Raw genomic sequence first — 22,108 nt, 5'->3', positions numbered from 1 at the left:
ATTTTTTTTTTTAAATTTACATCAGACAGTAAAAAATGGATCCAAAATATGGCTCTTTGCACTGGTGAGAGGCGTATGAATTTTGTTGGGTGTATAATTTAATTGCTTTTTAAGAAGTTGACATGAGTGTAAACATCAGGAGGTTAAGTTATTGAATTTCCCCACTTCGTTTCACTCTGCTGCTGGATTTATTCAAGAGCAACAAAAGTCACACCAGAAATGAGCCCTCATATTTTCTAGAGACAAGGTAATCCACTAGAGCAAAGTTCTTAATCTCACCTGGGAGTTTTTTAAGCTCTCCATGCCCAGATCAAATAAGTTAGTATCTTTGGGGAGTGGGAAACAAATCAAGACGTCTTGATTTTGTAAAGACTTCCCAGGTGATGTCAATGGGCAGCCAATTTTGAGAACCACTGTTCTAGAGGCTCGTTTTTTTTAGAGTATCACCTGTTGACCAGGAGCAGTGGCATCACCTGGAGCTTGTTAGAGATGCAGCCCCTCAGGCCCCACCCAGACTACCAGAATCAGAATCTTCAGTAGAGCAGGATCCCCAGGAAATTCACAAGCACACTGAAAACTTGAGAAGTGCTGCTCTGAACATATTGCAAATAGTCAATTTAAAAAATGTACGCATATTGCAATATGTACAGTCGAAAACAAGGCATGGGGAAATGCCCCAAAGCTCAAGGTAAAATGAATTTTCCCTTGACGAGAAATGTTCAGTTCATCACTGTGGTGGCTTATGTTTTTCAGTAAATCTTAACTATTTTAATTATGAAAGCTCTTCATCACATAGAATAATTTAATCCTATGTTGTGGAGGGGGTTGTTTTGTTTGGGTTTTTTGATTTTTTTGGGGGGGGTTTGGTTTTCTTAAGAGTAGCACTAGCTATTTGGTGGCCTGAGATGATCCTTCTGGTATTGGGAACCCAGTGAGAACCCAAGGCAACACCTTTCTTTCCCTGTAAGTGAGAAGGTGGTCTCTCAGCTCCGTGTGCACATGCACGAGGAGACAGTATGAAATGCCAGCCAGTAGAATCCATGCCAGGCTGAAAAGTGTCACCTTAGTTAACAGCACTGAACTGTGCTCACGTGTATCGTGGTAAAACAATTGTTCTAAATAGTCACACAACTTTATTCTGGGAAGCACAAAATGCTTCAAATTAAAGTAGTCTGGCGGTGAGACTTTCCTAGGGAATTTAGGAGGTTTGTTAAATGTCGTACAGCCAATTCCTGACTGCCAGACCTGAGATGCCTTAATTCGTCATTGAATCATCGAATGCTCTTTCACACTTCCTGTCTTTTAGGACAGACTGATATAAGGGGGGAAAAAACCCATAAAAATCTCTGTCACAAAGCCAGCTTGCTTTATCCTGGCCAAGTACCCTGTCAGCATGTTTCATTAGAGCACCCTTTTCTGGAATAATTCTACCATGTGAATTTCTGCCCTCAAAAAATATATACATTTTTCTCTTCAAATCCTACAAAGAAAGAGGTGAGAGAGAAGCATGGCGTAGTGAAATGAGTTTCTGCCAGGAGTCCAGCTGGCTGAATTCAGATCCTGGCTGGTACTCTAGCTGCTGGGTGATTTGGAGCCATGATCAAATCACTCTGGGTCTTGGTTTCTTCATCCGTAAAAAGGGTCTAATAAAGCCCTTTCTCATGGAATTACTATCAGAAGTAAACAAGATTATGCATGTAACAACAGTGTCTTGCACACAGCCAACACTCATCAAATATTTCCTTTCTCTTCCCTTTGCCTGTTTTTTAAAAAACCCTCAGGAAAATGTTAATCAGACATCTAAAAAGCAGAGGCTGTTCATCATTCATCTTTCAATCTGAGGGGCCTGTCATGTCGTCCGGTACATACTCGGTACTTGAGAAATATCTGTGGAATGAATTACTGGTTTCTACTCAGGGCTTGTAGCTCAGTGGTCTGAAAGTGGAAAACTAGCCAGCACTAAGTCATCAGAAGTCATGCCATTTCTTATATGGTGCGTGGCAGATGTAGATAGCTACATCCTTCTTAAGAATCCAGCCCACTGGCATCTCACATCTAGCCCAAGGCACAAATCCACGGGAAAAGGAACGGCCAGCTACCTGCAATAGCATAATTGAGTTCTTTATGTAACGTTATCTTCTCCTGTTCATGTAAAATGTCCTCTGACTCTTTAAAATGATCCTATGTATTACTTTGATTAATTGCCCACTGTTTAGTGCACAAAAGACTCACAATTGTATTATTAAAATCCAACCTCATAAATACAAGCATTTAGGAGAGAATAGAAAAAAGGTGTGGTTCCTGCTAAATGGGTGGCAAAGAAGCAAGAGGCAAGAACCTTCTGGAGGGAGCTATAATTTGAGCTAAGGATGGAAGGTTGAATGGTCATCCAGCAGGCAGACAAAAGTCAAAGAGAACGCCTGGACAGAAAGAAGGGGACACGTAAAGGGCCTGATACATGGTAGGCCATCTCTCAGATCTCCTGTGAAAGCCCAGCACCTTCTTCAGCGTGACGCACGACCGCTACAGGGAGTTTGAACAGAAGAGTTGACTCTTTGTCAGGACTCTCCTGTGTATTTATTTAGAAGGCTCTCTTTTAGATTTCCCCATGACTGGCACATGCCTATCATATGGTAGATGTTCAGTAAATACTTGACGAATGACAGCTGACAGTGAAGGAACCAATTAAGACCATGCAACACGTACTTTTCAAACCACGGGGTAGGACTGACTTGTGGGTCATGAAGCCAGCCCAGTGGCTCAACACCAGCTCTTTGGAAAAATACAAATTAGGGGGAAAAACTGAGAAAATATCAGAGTGCACTCTGTTTTGGAAAAGTCAACAGCACTTTGTGAAACTTTGGTTTCTGTTAGATATACTCATGTATGTGGGAGTGTGTGTATGTGTATATCCTGGCTGGCAATAGGAAATAGGTTTCCTACCTTGGGTCATGGCGAAGAAGTGCCTTCAGCCTGCATCAGGCCAAGCAGACGAGTTCACCAGAGCTTCTCTGGTTTAAATCTTCACAGACACACTTAGGAATCAGTCACAGATCGAGTAGCAGGGGTCCTTATTTGGTTGCTATGACGGAAGGGACAGGAGGTGGCCCTTGCACTCACTAGTGCACCGCCCCCAGCCGCTGGCCCTTGTCTTACCAGCACACACCCATCCCCTACCCGAGCACTGTGATGCCCGTGGCCCTGTGCGTTCATCCTGCAGTAACTGTGCCTGCAGTGTGAGAGCCGCGGCACCCTCAGTGGGGTGTGACATCGGCCTTATCAGGAGGCACAGACTGAGGGGAGAAAAGGCACCCGCCCAGAACTTAAGTCTGTTTTCTATGAAAATATGTTTTCTTATAACCACATGAGGTTAACTCTTTGCCTTTGATTATGACTGTTGCACTGACATCTTTGAAAAAGAAAAGGAGGCAGATTCCCCGGTATATGCCAAGTACGGTGCTACATACCTGCACACACTTTATGACCCAGAAACTCAACTGGTTAACAGTTAGCTCAACAGAGAGTGGTATTATTTTCAAGTTGGGCCTGATCTCTGTCTTCTGTGTTTACTGCAATCAATCTTCCCTCTGGGCCTACAGGCAAGTTTCTGTCTGAAATCTTAAATCTGGTAACCACAGTAATGAAGCAGAGAAAAGGGGAGATCTTGGAAATCCGCTACAGATACTCCAGGAAACAAACAAACCTCGTTTTATCTATTATTTTCCATTTTCTTTCTTCTATTTTTTTTTTTCTTTTGGCAAGAGTTGTTTGCAAGAAGCTATAGTCAAAGTGCTAGTGAGCCAGTGGTTGCAGGGAAAGTAGAAGAGAGCTAGGACATAGATGATCTGCAAAACCGAATAATAATCCAGAATAACGGAGTATAGATTGTGTTTCTGGTTCACTTCACTGCTTTGAATGTCCTTGGGAGAAGCGCTACAAAAGTGCCTCCTCGTGGTTTACAGTGCTCATATGCTTCAGTAACTGCTAATTTTAAAACAGAACGTACACTCTGTATTCATTTGAGAAGACCTAGCTTATCGGGATCGTTCAAATTCAGAAGGAACTAACGATTGGCCAGAGAAAGCAGGTTTCTAGTTGTTCACCTGCAGAAAATGTTTGTTGTGCAGCTTTGGAAGATGAGGCGATGGCCCACAGATGTCTCTTTCCTCAGGCTATGCCTCACTGCCCCTCTGTCAGAGCCTCCTAATGCTTCTCCAAGTCACACCTGGGTGATGCCATCATGACATTAACCTGTCTCTTCAAAGTGGGGAGAAGGGGATCCAGGGCAAGACCAGAGATCCAGTCCTACTGATTGAGTTCTCAGTTCTTGAGTTTTACCGAGCTTCCTGCACCAGCAACCAGCTCACCAAACCCTGACGGCCCACAGCATTGCCTCCTCTCCCTCTGAGCTCCTTTCAGTAGAAATTGAGCAGTGGGAGGGAAGAGAAGAGGTGGTTACTTAGAAGGCTGATATTATTGCTTGTGGCCTCTAGATTTCAAAACTGAATAAAGATAGGGTTCCATGAATATGGTGTGTTGACCTCCAGAAATACACGCATTCAGGGCCTAATTCTTCATATAATGTGAGGTTATACGTTACTATTTGGGGGGGGTTTCATTATTCTATAGTCTATATTTTATATATTCTATATTAGAATCTTTTTCAAAATTATAATAGTAGCAAGGGACTTGTTGCTTAAATGAAACCCTTAGAAATAATGAAATGAAATACTGTGCAAGTCAAAGATAACTGAAAGAAAATACACCTGAACCAAACTGTTTCTGTGGGGCTGATTATATTATGGCAGGGTTTCTCAAAATGAGATCAGAATGACTAGAAATCTCCAAGAGGTCAAGGAGAGTCATAGCAGGGCACAGCTTATCGAATACATCTTTCCTGCACATGGGTCAGCACCTTCCATGTGTTTTGCCCTCCTAGACTTCTGACCTTAGTAATTTCCATATGATCAGAGATGACCACAATTAGTAGGTACAGAAATGGGCATCTAGTTGCCTAACCGTCATGTTACGCGCCAATACCCAACATCTCCAACAAATGATTAAATGGCTTAAGCATCTCTATCAACAAGGAATTCATTACCTTCCAAGGTGTTGTGCTCCACGTCCAGTCACAGAGTTGTTAAAAGTTCTTCCTCATGGTGAGTTGACTTTTGTCTCCCTGTAATGTCAACCAATTGTTTCTGATTAGCAACCTGGGAGCCATTAATACAACTGCTCTTCACTCTTTTGAAAGCACCTGTCATATGAGCCAGGCTCATCTGTTTCCAAGGCCAGCCTCTCTTGTTCCTTCTATGGTGGTTCCTCAAGTGGTATTCGTTCAGGGACATTCAGCACACTTGCACCTTACCCCGTCCTCAGGCTATTCCATATTTCTTACCCCTTTTCCTATCCAATGACCCGAGCACAACAGTCTATAAGCTGGAATATCTATGAAATTCTCTCTTTCAAGAATTTGAAGGAAGAGTATTCTAATTAATTAGATGATAGATGATAACAAGGACTTGAGTTGAAAAGGTCCCCACAGGGTTGAGGCTGGGTTGGCCCAGCTGGAACATGCATAAATAAAGGAAACTGAAAGGAAAAGAGCCGAAAATGGGAGAGGATAATGGCCATGAGAGATTGAGAATAATCTCATTTCCTGACTTGCTCACTGGAGTTCCTGGGCTGGGGAGCCCTGCTCACACCATCATCAATATCCCCATCATTACTAACATTTATTGAATATATACTATATACCAGGCACTGTTAAAAGCCCTTAATGTGCACTATCTCACTGAATCCCTTCAAAAATCCTAAAGGATGTTGTCACTATTTCTCTCTTACTGCAGAAGAGACTGAGGCACGCAGAGGACTGAGTGACTTAGCCAGCTCCCACACTGGTTAGTGGCAGGGCCAAGATTTGAAACCAGGAGTTCTGGATCCAGAGCCCAGGCTTCTTTCCTTTACAGGGCACCGCTTCTGGATCCTTGGAGACTCATGATATTTTCTTACAATATTTTTACAGTAATTTCTTGAAGAAATTCCCCATTTATTTAAGCAACTGTGAAGTAGATTTCTGTCTTTTGTAACAATCCTCCCTGATTAAAATATAGGAATATTAGAAGATACTGACTCCTGGCCAAAAGGCACAGACAAGTGCCTTTGCGCTGCTGTGTAGGTGCCCTAAAAAGTAGGCTCAGTTGATGCAATGAGGCTGCCTCTTGACATGGCTCACTTTTCTGTAACGTATCTGTAACACTCATGTATATCTTCCAGAGGCAGTGCATTTCATGGTGCTAATAGAGAAAGGATGCCATCTAGCTTCTCCTTCGTTACGCCAGCCTAACATTACCCCCTCCCTAGGATCCTACTGGTCTGTACATTCCTTTACCATAGCACACATCACATTCTATTGGAATCATTTGTCTATGTCAGTGTTTCCCAACCTCAGCACTATTAAGATTTCAAGCTAGAGGAAGGGAAAAATGAAGGGGGCGGGAAATCAGAGGAGGAGATGAACCATGAGAGACTATGGACTCTGAGAAACAAACTGAGGGTTCTAGAGGGGAGAGGGTGGGGGATGGGTTAGCCTGGTGATGGGTATTAAAGAGGGCACGTATTGAATGGAGCACTGGGTATTACACGCAAACAATGAATCACGGAACACTGCATCAAAAACTAATGACGTAATGTGTGGTGATTAACATAACATAATAAAATTAAATTAAAAAAAGATTTCAAGCTAGATAATTCATGCTTTGCTGTGGTGGAGTATCCTGTGCATTGTAGAATGTTTAGCAGTATCCTGGCCTCTACCCCCTAGATGCCAATAGCACCATCTCTTCCATTATGACAACCAAAAATGTCTCCAGACATTGCCCGATATCCCCTGGTGGGTAAAATCACTCTTGGTTGGGAGCCACGGGTCTACATGTTCTAAACCCCTAACCCCAAACCCCCGCTGACTTCAAGGACAGGACTCTGTCTTTTTCATCCTCATTTCTTTTCCATGTTTGGGACATTATGATGCCTAATAAGTCTTAATTGAATAAAACTACAGTAACTTGCATTAACATGGTGTTTTGTACTTGTAAGCCTGAAGTACCTCTATTATCTGTATCTGTCTGGGTTTAGTCAGGAAAACAGAGACACTAAACATACTGCCATATTAAGGGGTTTAATATAGAAATCAGGGTTTATATGAATATGAGAGTAACTACAGGAACGAAGGTCTGCAAGGCTATAGCCAGAAGAGAGGACTTTCACTTGAAGCTCTGGGTGGAAAAGCAGGTGTTCACAGGGAAATCTGAGAAGCCACCATAGCCAGTCTGGAAAGTGAGATCATAAAATGGGAGCCCACTGAAAGATCTGGAATCCCACTATGTCTAACAAAGCAGCCTCATCTGACATCCACAGACTCCCAAATAGAATAGCCTCTGCCTCTTTTCCACCTTTGAAATCTCTCAAATTCTTCTCCCTGACAAACCTTAACATGGAACCAATCAAGAAGGGAATTGTGGGAAGTGTAGTTTTTCCCAGCCTTAAGGCAGGCTCTTCAGCAGGAATGGCAGTGCCAGGAAAACGACAGCTAATTCTAACAAGAGCTATGTGTTAGCCTAACAAGCCACTTTTTGACACCAAATGTGTATATGTGCATGCACGCGCGCGCGCGCGCGCACACACACACACACACACACACACACACACACACACACAGGAGCCGATAACGGTCCAGAGAATTTGGCAGTCACGATCATCCAAGTTAGAAAGGAAGTAAATGTGATTTTGTTGCTGCTGCTGTTCTTGTTTTTAGTTTGGCAGAGGGCTCATACTCTGATCACCCATCCCCTTCAGTTTGCGCTCTGCAGACAGTCGCAATGTTCACTTTGTTTGCACCCGGAACAGATGGCAAACTATGTTAATAATCGAACAGCTCATACTCCAGATGGAAGATGTTCCCCTTCATGCCTCTTAGAATTTCGGGTGTCTTCTGAGCATTCTCGCTAGGCCAGAATTGACAGAGATTACTAGGAAAGAATTTCCAGACACAAGGCATTGCTTCGCTCTTGAGGAATCGAAGCCTCAGAAGCATGTTATCAACTTCTAAACTACACCCTAGGACTGCCGCTGACATGAAGTGAAAACATTTCTGCTTTATAGATATTGAGCCAGAAGTCAAACAATTACTTTTAAATAATGACTTCCAGTCCATTAAAAACGTGTTGCTGCTGGTGAGGTGTGGTCCAAAGTAGAGTCAAGTTTATATGTCACTTTAGAGAATTACATTCCACATGTTCATTGAAAGGACGTATACTTCAAAGACTGCAGGGCCCATGACGTCTAAGATATTTACTATCTGGCCCTTCACAGAAAAGGTATGCTGACACCTGGGCTGGAAGGAGAGCAGCAGGAGTTAAGGCCTGAGAGGTAAAGGGGACATAGTAAGGACTTGTCTTTTACTGAGTGAGGTGAGATCCACTGGAGAATTTTGAATTGATGAGGATCTCCCTTGACTCACATTTTAACAGGATCCCTCGAGTTGGGGTCCTAAAAATTGACATTACTGTTGGGAGGGAGGACCTAGAAGCCAGGGGACCAGGTAGAAGACTATTAGAGTAATTCTGGTGGGAATGATTCTGATGAGCCACAGTTGGGCGACTCAGACCAGCATGCAGCACTGGAGGTAGTTAAAAGTGACTAGATTCTGGTTTGGAGATGGGGCTGACTGGACTTGCTGGTACTTGATGTGTTGCCTAGCCCCACACGGGCGCAAGGGAGGCCAGAAAATGCAGTCTCCCCATGTGCAACATGTGTGACCGGCTGAAACAGGGCCTCTTCAGTAGGGGCGATTTTACAATGTCTGGCAATGTCTGGAGACATTTTTTCATTATCACAACTTGGAAGGAAGGGTGCTACTTGCATCTAGTGGATAGCAGCCAGAGATGCTGCTAAATATCCTAAAACATACAACACAGTTCCCTACAACAAATAACCACCTGGTCCTAAATGTCAGTAGTGCTACAGTTAAAAAACCCCGAGCTAAAGGAAGATCCACCACTGGAACAAGAGAGAGAGATGGGTTTTTGTAGATAACCAGGAGTCTTAGCCCAACGCCATTCCTGGGCCCCAACCCCTGCAAGGCATTTGGAGACTGTGGTAGGCTCAGTCCTGGAATGCCAGCTCATACCACAACTGAGTCCCGTCTGACCTCCTCGCCCACATATTTCCGCCCCTGTTACTGGAGGTGAGCTTTGTCCTGCATAAGAGGAGCTGTGGGCTTTTATGTTCACATGGAGACATGCAAAAATAACATGTGACCCAGGCAAGGAAGGAGGTTTTGTGAAATGATAGCTAAATGATGCACAGCACCACAGGGCATGCATTCGTTTGTTTTAAGAGATTTGTGAAGCAAATGTTCCATTAATTAGAATTTTATGACATAAAACCAATGTTTGGTGATGACCATAGATTTACAGGAACTACATTCTGTTCACCACACCCAGATGGGCGGCATGTGAGCTCAGATACCCCTAACATTATGCAAATACTCTTTAGTCTTTGCTATGGGTAATAACTGATAAGGTCTAATTTATTTGGTGAAATATTTGCATATACTAATATGTATTGTCTTTTCATTTACCTAGCATTATTATTTTGACTTGCAAATAGATGCATAAATGAAAATTGTTACTTTGTATTCTGGCATGTTTGTCTATGCCATTTATTTTCTTTGCAAATGAGTGTACATTTTTTGCTAAGGTTGTTAATGAGTTTGATCTAAATTTATGTATTTTCACACTATCTGGGCTGCTCACTAGCTTAACAGTGGACCAAAAAAATGGACAGTGTTTCAAAAATAGACCATAAACGCCTCAGTCCTCGAGTGGCATTGTTAAGTTTAAATTTGCCCTAATTTTATGTCAATTCAATATGCAAAAATAAGCAACATGATAAGTAAGCAAAGAAAGCATTTTTCGTATTACAAAAGACTTTTTTTCTACTATTCATTTAAGAAGCATTTCCTTTATATATATACATATATATATATATATATATATATATATATATATATATATTTGACATAGGAAGCTTCAGCCAAGTATTGTTCTAGGTACTGGGGCTACCAAGATATGAGAAACTGCATCCCTATACTTGAAGGTCATCAAGGAGGCTGACATGTAAACAGCTGATTTTAATACGATGAAGCAGGTTCCGTTATGGAAGCATGTACCAGCTGCTTCTGAGGAGAAACCCATGACCCAGGCTCAGGGGTCAAAAATAGGCATCCTGAATGGGATGACGGCAGAGTGGGGTCTTGAAGGATATGCGGGAGCTCACCAGGTGAAGAGAGGTGAGGGGTATTTAATGCAAAGGGAAGCAGTTGGCTAAAATCACAGATCATGGAACCCCATGAGAGAAGTAGGTATAAGGCAGGACATAGGGGACCTTGAATGTCACACAAAGGAGCTTGGGAGTGGTCATTAAGGAGATGAAACTGTTGAAAACTATGAAGTCTGGGAATAGAAGCAGTGGGCCAATGGCATTCCTTCAAACCTACGACAGCAGAAAGCAGGGCTGGCTTCGAAATCTGTGGGGCCCGGTGCAAAATGAAAATGTGGGACCCTTGTTCAAAAATATTATGAATTTTAAGATGCCTCTAGCAAAGCATGAAACCAAGTATGGACCCTTCTAAGCACTGGGCCCGGGTGTGACTGCACAGTATGCATGCCCGTGAAGCCAACCTTAGCAGAAACTATCAGGGCAGGGCTAGGAAGAAGACATTAAGACCCTCATTGACATACTCTCTAGGCTCTGGTTGCGAAGATAACTCCTAAACGTATCGACCAGCTAGAGATCAGTTTTAAGGCAACATACTAGCCAGCATTATAGTCCTATACTGAAACTCAGAAGATGGTCAAATGACTAATTTCCTCCTTTTAAAAATGAGGAAATGGGAGGGGCACCTGAGTGGCTCAGTCGGTTAAGCGTCTGCCTTCGGCTCAGGTCATGATCCCAGGGTCCTGGGATCGAGCCCCGCATCGGGCTCCCTGCTCGGCGGGGAGCCTGCCTCTCTCTCCCCCATTGCCCTGCTTGTGTTCCCTCTCTCTCGCTGTGTCTCTGTCAAATAAATAAAATCTTAAAAAAAAAAAAATGAGGAAATGGGAGAGCAAAAAGTCTTAGGGGCTCTCCTAAACCCACACATTTAGGAGACAGTAAAGACGTGAATTCAACCAAAGTCTTTCAGATTTGGTTCCAGCGTTTTCCTCTGCTCCTCTGCAATCTCAAGGCTATTGTGTCTGTAGTGAGAGGGATAGGGATGGAAGTTCTTAGAGGCTGCAGAAAGGACTGCAACTGGCAAAGAGAGGGAGATCAACTAAGAGACGGTCACTACCCCCTTCTCTCTCCCAGGGAGCGTATCCTTTCTGAGCTTTTACTCAGAAGCAAGAGGATCAGGGCAGGCACAGTTATTGAATAACTCACAGGACCAGCACTGTACCAGGGAATAGGGCTTCAGAGATGACTTTAGCACACTCTCAGGAGCTTACCCTCCAGTGAACGAAGACAATAATGGAAATCAGCTATCAAAATTCAGAGTTCCTGACTACCCAGTTTTTAATTGGGAAACAAAAATTTTAAAATAACAATAAAAAGGAAAATGGAGAATGTAGTCTAAAAACCAATAGGTCGCTAAAGAGTCTTTTCCAGATGGGGGCAATCATAGATGATTTGCACATTGCCTTGTGTATCTCAGCTATATTACCGTGGATACCCTCACCAATTCTGGAGACTCTAGGCGCATCTGACCACCAATACACCTTTGTACATAGCTCAAGGATGTGTCTTGTATTATTCTCTATGTCCCGCCCCCCAAAAACCCAAGGTCTTATTCATCTTTTGTTCCCCATGGTTCTGAAAATAAAGCTCTAAGCAGGCGGCATGGTTTGCAAGGCCCTATGTGATCCAGCCCCTGCTCACTTGTGAAACCTGTCTCACCCCACTTTGCCCCCACATTCCGGGAGCCATCTCACCATCTGTCCATTGCAGCAGACCTTCCCATCTTAGACATCTCCCCACTCTGCCTTCACCTCTTTAATGCCTTTGCTTTTTCAAGTCTCTAACGAAACATCACTTCCTCCAGGAAAAGCTTCTCCTATCTGCCAGATGAGACCAGGACTCCCATTAATAAGCTCACATGGCACCCTATAACTTTCCTCCAGAGCCCTTATCATAGTTAGCAACTATGTATTCTTGTGATTATTTTAATTTATGTTTGCCTTCATCTCAGGATTGTGAATTCTTTAAAGGCAAGAACTTGATCTGTTTTGCTTACCAATGGATCCCTCACAAATGTCTCAGTGCCTGGCATCTGCTTAGGCATTCTGTGACTACTCAATCTGAAATATCCATTTCTCTGCCACACATCTCTCTTAAGTTGCTTACCTTGATTATTTTTCTTCAAAGCATTCATCATTATTTGTGTGTGCATGTGTCTGCCTAAGTGTGTGGGAGTATCGTGTGTGTGAATACACATATGTATATATGTGTGTGTATGTAGAAGTGTTTGTGTGTGTGGGTGCATAGTTTCTTTACTTGTTACTATCTGTTTTCCCCAATAGAATGTAAACTCCAAAAAAGCAGAAACTTTGTCTTCTTGTTTACTGCTGTATCCCTACCATACCACACAAGCGGCACATAACAAGTCCTCGACGAATCTTTGTTGGAAATACAAATATATAAATAGCAAGTGCTCAAGAAATGAATATCAGAAGTTCCTTGTGCAAAAATTAACATGAATGATATCCTGCATTGAAAAAGAGCTGCTCCAATGATAAGCTTTCCTTTGGGAAAAATTGCTATTTACTGTTTGCCTAGAATGACACTTTGACAGTTTTAATTCATTTTACAAGATGTCATTAAACAACAAAGGGGGTTATATTTGGTTTACTTTACTGCAAATTTGTTGTTCTACAAAGTTCAGTCAGATTCTTCATCCATAATCTTCAATGAAGCTATTTGGGATTTGATAGGGACAAATTCATAACAATCACAGACTTTCAGAGTCTTTGGAATCAGACAGTTTTGGGATCAGACAGACCTGAATTTGAATCTCAGCTTCAACATTTATTAGCAATATAACTTTGGAAAGCCACATAACTTCTCTCAGTCTCAATTTTCCCTGAAAGCATGTGATTTCCACGGTCAGTTTAGTGAAAGGATTTACTGTAGTTTTAAGGGCTTAGTACATAGTTGTAATCAATAAATGATTACTATTTATTATTCATATCGATCCCCAAGCCCCTGTGACATAAAGGAGAAAACTGAGGCCACAAGAATTGAGAATTTCTCAAGGCCATCGCTCCTCCCCAAGTCCAGGTGATAGAAATCAGCAGGCCTTACAATTAAATATTATCCAGCCTTCATTTGACCAGGGGTCTTTTTCGGAGGGGGAAACCTACTGTGTTTGGACTCACAGTGTTTCCTTTTTTTTTAAGAGGTGGGAGAAGGGCAGGGGGGCAGAGGGAGAGAGAATTTTAAGCAGGCTCTGTGCCCAGCGTTGGAGCCCGATGCAGGGCTAGACCTCACAACCCTGAGACCATGACCTGAGCCAAAATCAAGAGTCGATTGCTCCATCGACTGAGCCACGCAGGTGCCCCCCCTCCCCCGCCATGGGCTCACACTGTTTCCTAAGGAGGGCCAGAGACTCCATTACATCCTTGCACTGACTGAGGCTCACAACAACCTTGAGTTCCTATTCATACAGAAGAGACACTCAATCCAATCAAAGAATCTGGTTGAGAAATGTGATGGAAAGAATTTTTCCCTACCCCAGATTTTAGGAATCTTTTTCTTTCCTCCTTTCTAGGGCATAGAAGAAAAATTGGAACTATGGGCTCCCCTAAAATCTTTCATTTTATAAATACCATGTTCTTTAATTATATTGAAATCATTTGCTTGTGACAGATAATTCACTACAATGCAATTCTGGTGAGCTTTAGGTTTAATTTCACATCTAGACAAGAGTTATTCCAAATACAGGAATGAATTAATTTTACAGCAAGTAAAACTGAGGCATGAATTAAATAAAATAAATCTCAAATGAATTACATAGTGCCATGACAGTGCTTCATATGGCAGGATAGGATTTAAGGAGATTTTTCTCAAAGTGGGATATAGAAATTGAACGTATTGAAGCTTTGGATGATTCATTTTCTCTGGAAATTTAATCACTGAATAACAAAACAGAGGGATCTAGAAGTATTTACTGTTCAAAGTTCCTGAAGATGGTGGGTCAGCAGCAATACTTAACTAATTGGTTTCCCGGCTAATTAGAAGAAGTGGAGAACATATGTCTAAAATTCATTGCTTACTGGGAAGATCTGATTCTCCCTGTTAATATGTTCAACTAAGCTGTGCCTACAGATTGTTCTTTCTTTTAGCTTCAGCTTAACCATGACTCAAGCTCATCTCCATTTTACCCTCATATAGGAATCTTGCCATATTACCACAACATTTTATTCTGAACCTGCTATAAAGGCAATTAGTCTTTCATTATAACACAAAAATTCAAACTGGTTGCAATTATGTTTTCTGAATCAAAACCATACCCTTTGATGTGGATAATTTAAGGTTCTATGTTTAAAATGCATTGAATGAGTCATAATGGTAAATAAGAAGGTCCTTAAACTAGCATTCATATCTTCTGCATGTGAAAAAATTAAATGGATAATTTCTACCTATGACAAACTTATTTTTGTGGTGGAGAATGTTAAAGAATGGATTTAATTAGCTCTAACTATGCTCAGAAGCATAATTTGAAGTACCGTTGAATGAATGAAGAAAGTATTTTCAAGAATAAAAAAAGCCCTTTTAAAATTCCCTTTTGTTCATTACTCAACAAACGTTTATTAAGCTGCCACAGTTTGCCAGGCAATGTACAACTTAATGATAACCTAACCTGGCATCATTCTGCTCTAGCTCTGTACTTAATTGAATGAGTTAATCTCTTCAGCTGTCCATTCACAGTCTGTGAGGAAAAACTATAGAAATTAAATGAATGAGTCAGTCTGAAAAGAAACATGGATGTGGGTATTTAGGTTTCCTTTTGTTCTGCATTCTAAAGCAGGTTACCAGCTAACTACCTTTTCTATTTCTTCAGGGATCCAGGAATTTAAAAAGAATCTTATCTCACTCAGGCAGTGATCTATATGCTTAATCATGAGTTTCTAAATGTTTATAGAGGTGAGAATAGCAATTTGCAAGATTCTCCAGATATGGAAAAGAAAAACAGCACAGTAAGTTTAGGCAGATAAGGGGAAATGTACTTTGAGGAATAGTTCCCATTCGAAAAGTAATTTTAGACTTAATAATATAGAATAGGTTCAGCATTTTAGAGCTGGACCTTAAAGCTCACCTAGGTCACTGGTTTCCAACCTTCTGCATTAGAGTCACTGGATTTTAAGAGTCTCATGCTCTACCGACTGAGCTAGCCGGGCGCCTGAGTCACTGGATATTAAATCTCCCTAGAAATTCTAATTCATTTGGTCTGGAAGGGGTTTGGAGGGGAGGCAGGCATGCATATACTTGTAAAAGTTCCCTAACAGTCAAAGCTGAGACCCACAGATCTAGTCCAGCCTTGACATTTTTGGTATGAGGTCCCTGAGGTCTTTATTTAATTAATTCATTTATTTCTTTTTAAGTAGGCTCCATGCCCAGTGTGGAGCCCAACATGGGGCCTGAACTCACAACCCTGAGACTGAGACCTGAGCTGAGATCAAGAGTAGGATGCTTAACAGACTGAGCCACCCAGGAGACCCCCTGAGGTCTTTGAAGAATAAATAACTTGCTTAAGATCAACACAGCTTACAACACTTGGAGCCTGACCTAGAACCCAAATATCCAAATTCCTAGTCTGTATCTCTGTTTACTAAACCAACTGGCACTGTTTCTACTTCTCTTACTCAGTAGTTGAGATCTAATTACCAGTTAGTAATAGAAAGTTCAAGACAGCTATAACCCATGTGACTCCCAAGTCCCCTCCCCCTAATGACCTGTGTGCTTCCTTTCTTGCTAAGTACTGAATAAATCTTCTGATAAGATTGTAATAATTAATATGTTTATTCCACATTTTTAAATACTTCACTTATTTAAAACTTTTGCATCTATAAAATATATCATTCACATTTTAAGACAAAGAAAACAGATTCAATATTTGAATCTGAGTCCAATTAAAGTCTTCATTATTGAGCTTATATAGCTGGGTACATCAAAGTACTCTAATGTCAGGCTGGGTTTTCTTAGCCAGCTTCCTTATATGATAATGTCTTTAGGTTGAACACTTCCACTGGGTTCTGAAAGCTCCATGCAAGTAGGGCTCTTGTGCAACTTCATCAACTGTTTCTGAGGACCTAGCAAAATGCCTGCCATAGACTCTAACACTCAATAATTCATTGTTGCATGAAAAATCCTTTATTATGTTTTGTTAAGAAATGAGATGGAGTGTCTTAAACCAACTTGTATAGAACAATCTTATATAAATAAAAGTACCAGGGAGATGATTTTATAAAGGAGTAGCTTTACAGTTACTTTATTATAAGAGCTTTGGCCTGATTTTCCTGACATAAATTTGTCCTTGCTATACCATTTGGATTACAGTTGGGCTCTCATTCATACTATGTTCAAGTACTTCACTCAAGATATCTTTTACATGTGGCTGAAGGCACAATTGATATGCAATAAACACTGATAAAATAAAATTCATACCAAGTTTTCTTGTGTTTTGGGAAACATAAGCCTTGGTATTATCTGGCAAAATAAAGTGCAGTGCTTTTGGTAACTCCCAGGGGTTGAACAGTATTGTGGAAGGCAGTTAACTCATTTCAAAAGAAGATTCAATCGATGGTTATTTAGAACTAAATTTTTATTTTTATTATTTATTTATTTGAGAGAGAGGGAGAGGCAAAGAGTGAGAATATGAGCAAGTGGGAGGAGGAACAAGGACAGAGAATCTCAAGCAGGCTCTGCACTGAGTGCGGGCCTGACACAGGGCTCCATCCCACGACCCATGAGATCATGACCTGAGTCGAAACCAGGAGTTGGTCACTTAACTGACGGAGCCACCCAGGCGCCCCTAGAACTAAATTTTTATTAAGCAGTTCATTTCAATCCCACCTTTCCAACTCCACCATTTTTACTCAACCACACACCACGATCCCATACATTTGATTCTACTAAGGCTATTTGCACTTTACCCTGAGGTTGCAGTTTTTTAGTGTTTTAGTTAATTCACATAGAAACAATCAACATAAAATACCACTGACATCTGTTAAAATGACCCATGTTTAAATATGGTAGAGATAAATAACTAACAAAACAATCAATGTTAAAAATTGACACTAGAAAACAAGTGTTGGTGAGGACGTGGAGAAAAAAGGAACCCTCGTGCACTGTTGGTGGGAAGGCAAACTGGTGCAGCCACTGTGGAAAATAGCATGGAGGTTTCTCAAAAAGTTAAAATAGAACTACCACATGATCCAGTAATCACACTACTAGGTATGTCCCCCAAAATTACAAAAACACTAATCCAAAGGGACACATGCACGCTGATGTTTACAGCAGCATTATTTACAATAACCAAGTTATGGAAGCAGCTCAAGTGTCCATCAATAGATGAATGGATAAAGAAAATGTGATATATATATAGATACATACACACACACACAAACACACACACACACACACACACACACACACACACACACAGTGGAATATTACTCAGCCATAAAAAAGAATGAAATCTTGCCATCTGCAACGACATGGATGAAGCTAGAAAGCATAATGCTAAGTGAGTAAGTCAGTCAGAGAAAGACAAATAGCATATAATTTCACTCATATGTGGAAATTAAGAAACAAAACAAATGAGCAAAGGGAAAAAAAGAGAGAGAGACAAACCAAGAAACAGACTTAACTCTAGAGAACAAACTGATGGTTACCAGAGGGGAGGTGGGTGGGGGGATGGGTGAAACAGGTGAAGGGGATTAAAAGTACACTTATCATGATGAGCACTGAGTAATGTAGAAAATCGCTGAATCACTGTATTGCACATTTGACATTAATATAATACTTCATGCTCACAATACAGGAAATAAACTAAAACACTTGATTAGGGCATCTGGGTGGCTCAGTTGGTTAAGCATCTGTCTTCAGCTCAGGTCATGATCCGGGATCCTGGGATTGAGCTCAGCAGGGAGTCTGCTTCTCCCTCTGCCCCTCCCCCTGCTCCTTCTCTCTCTCTCTCTCTCTCTCTCTCTCTAATAAATAAATAAAATCTTTAAAAAACAATTTAAAAAATTAGATTGCCTAAAAAAAACTGACACCAGACAATTAGCCATGGTAGAAATATTCAGCACCACATAGTGAATGTTTAATTTCTGATATATAGCTGAGATGAACTAGAGGACTGGAGGGGAAACAGGTGTACATTTAGGGGCTTAATCTTAGGTCTAACATTAACATTAAAGCCAATGTTAATGGAAGGAACTAGGCTGTGAATGGGCCACAAATTTGCTAGCTAAATTTTCCTAAATTTAGGAAAAATCTAAAATTTCTAAAATTTCCTAGCTCAAGGCCAGGTACACAGCAGGGATTCAGTAAATGATTTTTTGAATGAATGAACGATGTGTAAGTGAGTAAATGAACAGATGGTCCTCTATATAGAGTATAATATTTGGATCTGGAGGCTTGGCTTTACAACAGTCCATTCAAAGTTATGGATTAATAAACTAGATTTTGGGAAAGTCAGTGCTGAATATAATGGGTTTGTTTGTTAATTAAAATGACCACAAAGTCGTTATTCTTACTCTTAATTTCTCAGCCTGAAAGTTAATAAACTGTATCTGTTCCATGAATAATTGAGTTGAACTTGAAAGAGAACTCCACATTCCAAAAGCCTCCCACACTACCAGTTAACTGTGATTTATCCTTTTACTTCTGAAGAATTTTAAGCATCTTCCATCTGATTTGACTGACAACCAATCTGTGCTTCCTCTGTCTTTATTCTCCCAGGAAGAAGACGTTACTCGTGAAAGTCGTTTTAATTTCAGTGGTTATGGGATGGGTCACTGCCTCCAAGTGAAAGATGGAACAGCTGTCAAGGCCACACCTGCCAACCCGCTCCCACAACCCCCAAAAGATGCAGATGCCATCAAGAAGAAGTTTGTGGACCGGGCAAAAAGGATTGACACAATATCTCGAGCTGCCTTCCCGTTGGCCTTCCTCATTTTCAACATCTTTTACTGGATCACATACAAGATCATTCGGCATGAAGATGTTCACAAGAAATAGATGTGCCCTTCAGACCCTGGACTTTCTTGCCTAACTGTTGTGCTTGTAAATACACAGTGAAATTGTCTTTATATCACTTTGACAGAGGAGGAGACCGGGGGAGGGGGGCGGGAAGATTATGAGAGCAGGTTTCCTGGCACCTACATGAATAAAGATAAGTTATCTGGGCAATGAAGGAAAATGTTTGCACAAAATTAAGGTGTTGCAGAATCATGTGAGCATAATTCCCTTTATAGTCTTTAGCATTGTTCTTTCAGATGATGTATTAATTAGACATGATATGCAAGGTCAAGTTCTCGAAAGTTATTTGTCTTTGGTTTGGTCTGGTTTTGACTAATTCTGGTACTGAAAAGTTAGCTTAAACCACACACACACACACACACACACACACACACACACACACACACACACACACACACGGAAAATGCTTACCATCTGACCATAGTGACTAGCCTATAGTGAGTCAAGGACCAAAATTTTTCAGGAAAATGCTGCCTCGTTTTTAAAACAAGTACTCTGAGCCACAGAGTCTGAGCTACAGTTCTTTACAATGTCTGTAATTAGTGTTTCACCTGAGAAATCCTTTTGTGGGTCATAAATTATTTCTATTTATTGAGAAAAAAACAACAGAAAATAAACACCAACCACAAAGAACATATTTCTACTTTACTGTCCGTGTAGGTGTGCAATTTAATATTATTTTTCTTTCCTAAATGTAATTTGGGGGTTTAAATTGTGTGTCGTGTAACTGATTTGATAGTATACCCTCTTAAAAATAAATGCCCATTTTATTTTAGATCCCGACCAGCACACTGTATTTTTTTCGCTTTAGCTATATCTACGTGTGACTTTAACTGCTCAAGTGTGACTTAGCCATTGCAACCTCTCGGCCACAGTATTTATGGAGATGGTGTGTCCTGAATGGTGTAGCTCATATTAGCTTGAACTTTCCATTTCTGCTCTCATTGTAGGTGTAACTACTAGTCCTAATGTCAAATGACCCATGATTTCTACTGTCAATCAAGTGAATATTGTTTTAAATATCCTTAACTAACTTAAAGAATTTTAAAATTGTACTGTGATTTTCATAACCCGTTGCCTTTTTGGTACCAGAGCTACGTGGTTTGAATCCTGGCTACATGTTTTAAGTAAGAAAAAATAAATAAAAGACGTATTTTTGCTTACTCAGATAAAAGACAACCTGTAAAAATATAATGAAAAACTTAAATTTTACATGTGCTGTCAAAGGGATTATTAAAAATATTTGTTCAATTTCAATAAAGCTAAGTGTGCCACAGAACTTCCCTAAGAGCCTTGCCATTTTTGCACCACAATGTAAGTAAGTTGGATGACAATGGTAACTCGGATTTTTGTTTCTGGTCTTTCTCACAAACTTAAAGCACTTATAGCTATGATGTTCTGCCCTAATATAATAGTTGCTTTTATAGTGTCCCCAGGAAGAAAGGAAAAATATTATTGTCATTGCAGAAACAGAGAAACAGGTATGTGGAGCTACTGGGAGTCACCGTGGGCAAAATGAATAGTGAATACTTCGTATGAGCTCTGCGGAAGTTCCAAGAACACTGAGGGATCATGAAATACCAAAATGAAAAGAAATTTAAAAGAACAATCTGTCCACCTAGCCATCCTGGTTTTGTCAGGAATGGAGTTCTATGATGAAAAAAACTCTGAAAACCTCAGTGAAGTAGAGGAAATTCACCTTAACCCCTTGCAGATTTTCCTTAACCAAAGAAATCCATCATAATATTTTCAGATAAGATGCAGATTTATAAGTTGATGTTTATGGTCTTTTAAACCTATTCAAATATTGAATCATTTCCCTAGAAAGGAATATTGTAGAATGGCTAAAAGCGGGAATTTTGCAGATAGAAAGACTAGCTTGGCCACCTATCAACAGTGTGATCTTGGATAAGTTACCTGACTTTTCCTGAATAGCTCCTGTTTAAATAGAGTTTTAAGAGGATAAAAAGAGAAAAATGCAAGTAAAGCCATTAGCTTAGTGTCTAACACACAGTAAATTTCCAATAACTAATAGATAATAGTAAAATTATTATTATCATGAATAGTATTGGTTATCCACTGGGAAAGAAGCTTTACAATTCCTTACCTTGGCAAGATCAATGCTATGTTTTTTGTATCATTCCTAAAACATCATTTCTGTCCTATTGCTCACTCCTTTCCAAACAAATAAGGCAAAGTCTTTGATTGGTCTCATTTCTCTTCCTCCTACTAAAAAGTAGTAAACTGAGGCTAAAATGCCTTCCAAACATGGGCCTGACTCCATGAGTATCTTAGGAAGAGCCCTGATGTTGCTTATGGAGGGATGGGGAGGCACCTTGGGGGATAATCCTAAGCTAAATGATCATATCTAATCAATGTGTGAACCATATAATTTTTGGGGGGAGTGTGGTCCCCACATCAGATAATTTTCAAAAGATTCTCTTCTAAACGTATCTGCCAGCCACTCAAGTAGGCAAAGACATCCTGGATGGCAAGAGGGATTCTTTACTTATCTCTGATTCAAGTCTACATTCAGGGGAAAGAATTCTTCAGTGTGCTGATTTGAGTTATATAAATAAGATAAAATCTCAGGGAAAAGATTTTTGAGCTGCATACTCTGGCAAAATAGATAACTCCCCTATAATGTTATTGGAGATTTTATTTAGGACATTTTTCTTTCATAATAGTATTTGAAGGAAAACAGTTCAAGAATAAAAACATGGATCTGAGGAAGAGAACTTACCAG

At 40.6% G+C, this 22,108-nt stretch overlaps 1 protein-coding gene across 6 annotated transcripts in view; it reads left to right on the top strand.

Annotated features, from left to right (window-relative positions):
• Nucleotides 1-20,632, top strand: part of GLRA2 (glycine receptor alpha 2) — a 176,909-nt gene extending 156,277 nt beyond the window's left edge. For all 6 annotated transcript variants that reach the window (XM_027608192.1, XM_027608190.1, XM_027608191.1 and 3 more), the window contains one exon: nt 19,063-20,632. In XM_027608192.1, the coding sequence (XP_027463993.1) occupies nt 19,063-19,341 (279 nt within the window). In that variant the 3' untranslated portion in view covers nt 19,342-20,632. The remainder of the gene's footprint in view (nt 1-19,062) is intronic.
• The last annotated feature ends 1,476 nt before the right edge of the window (nt 20,633-22,108 follow it).

Source organism: Zalophus californianus, chromosome X, assembly GCF_009762305.2.
Source record: "Zalophus californianus isolate mZalCal1 chromosome X, mZalCal1.pri.v2, whole genome shotgun sequence".
Taxonomy (NCBI): domain Eukaryota; kingdom Metazoa; phylum Chordata; class Mammalia; order Carnivora; family Otariidae; genus Zalophus; species Zalophus californianus.
Note: the sequence above shows the minus strand (reverse complement) of the source record. Positions and strands in the feature narration are given on the sequence as shown.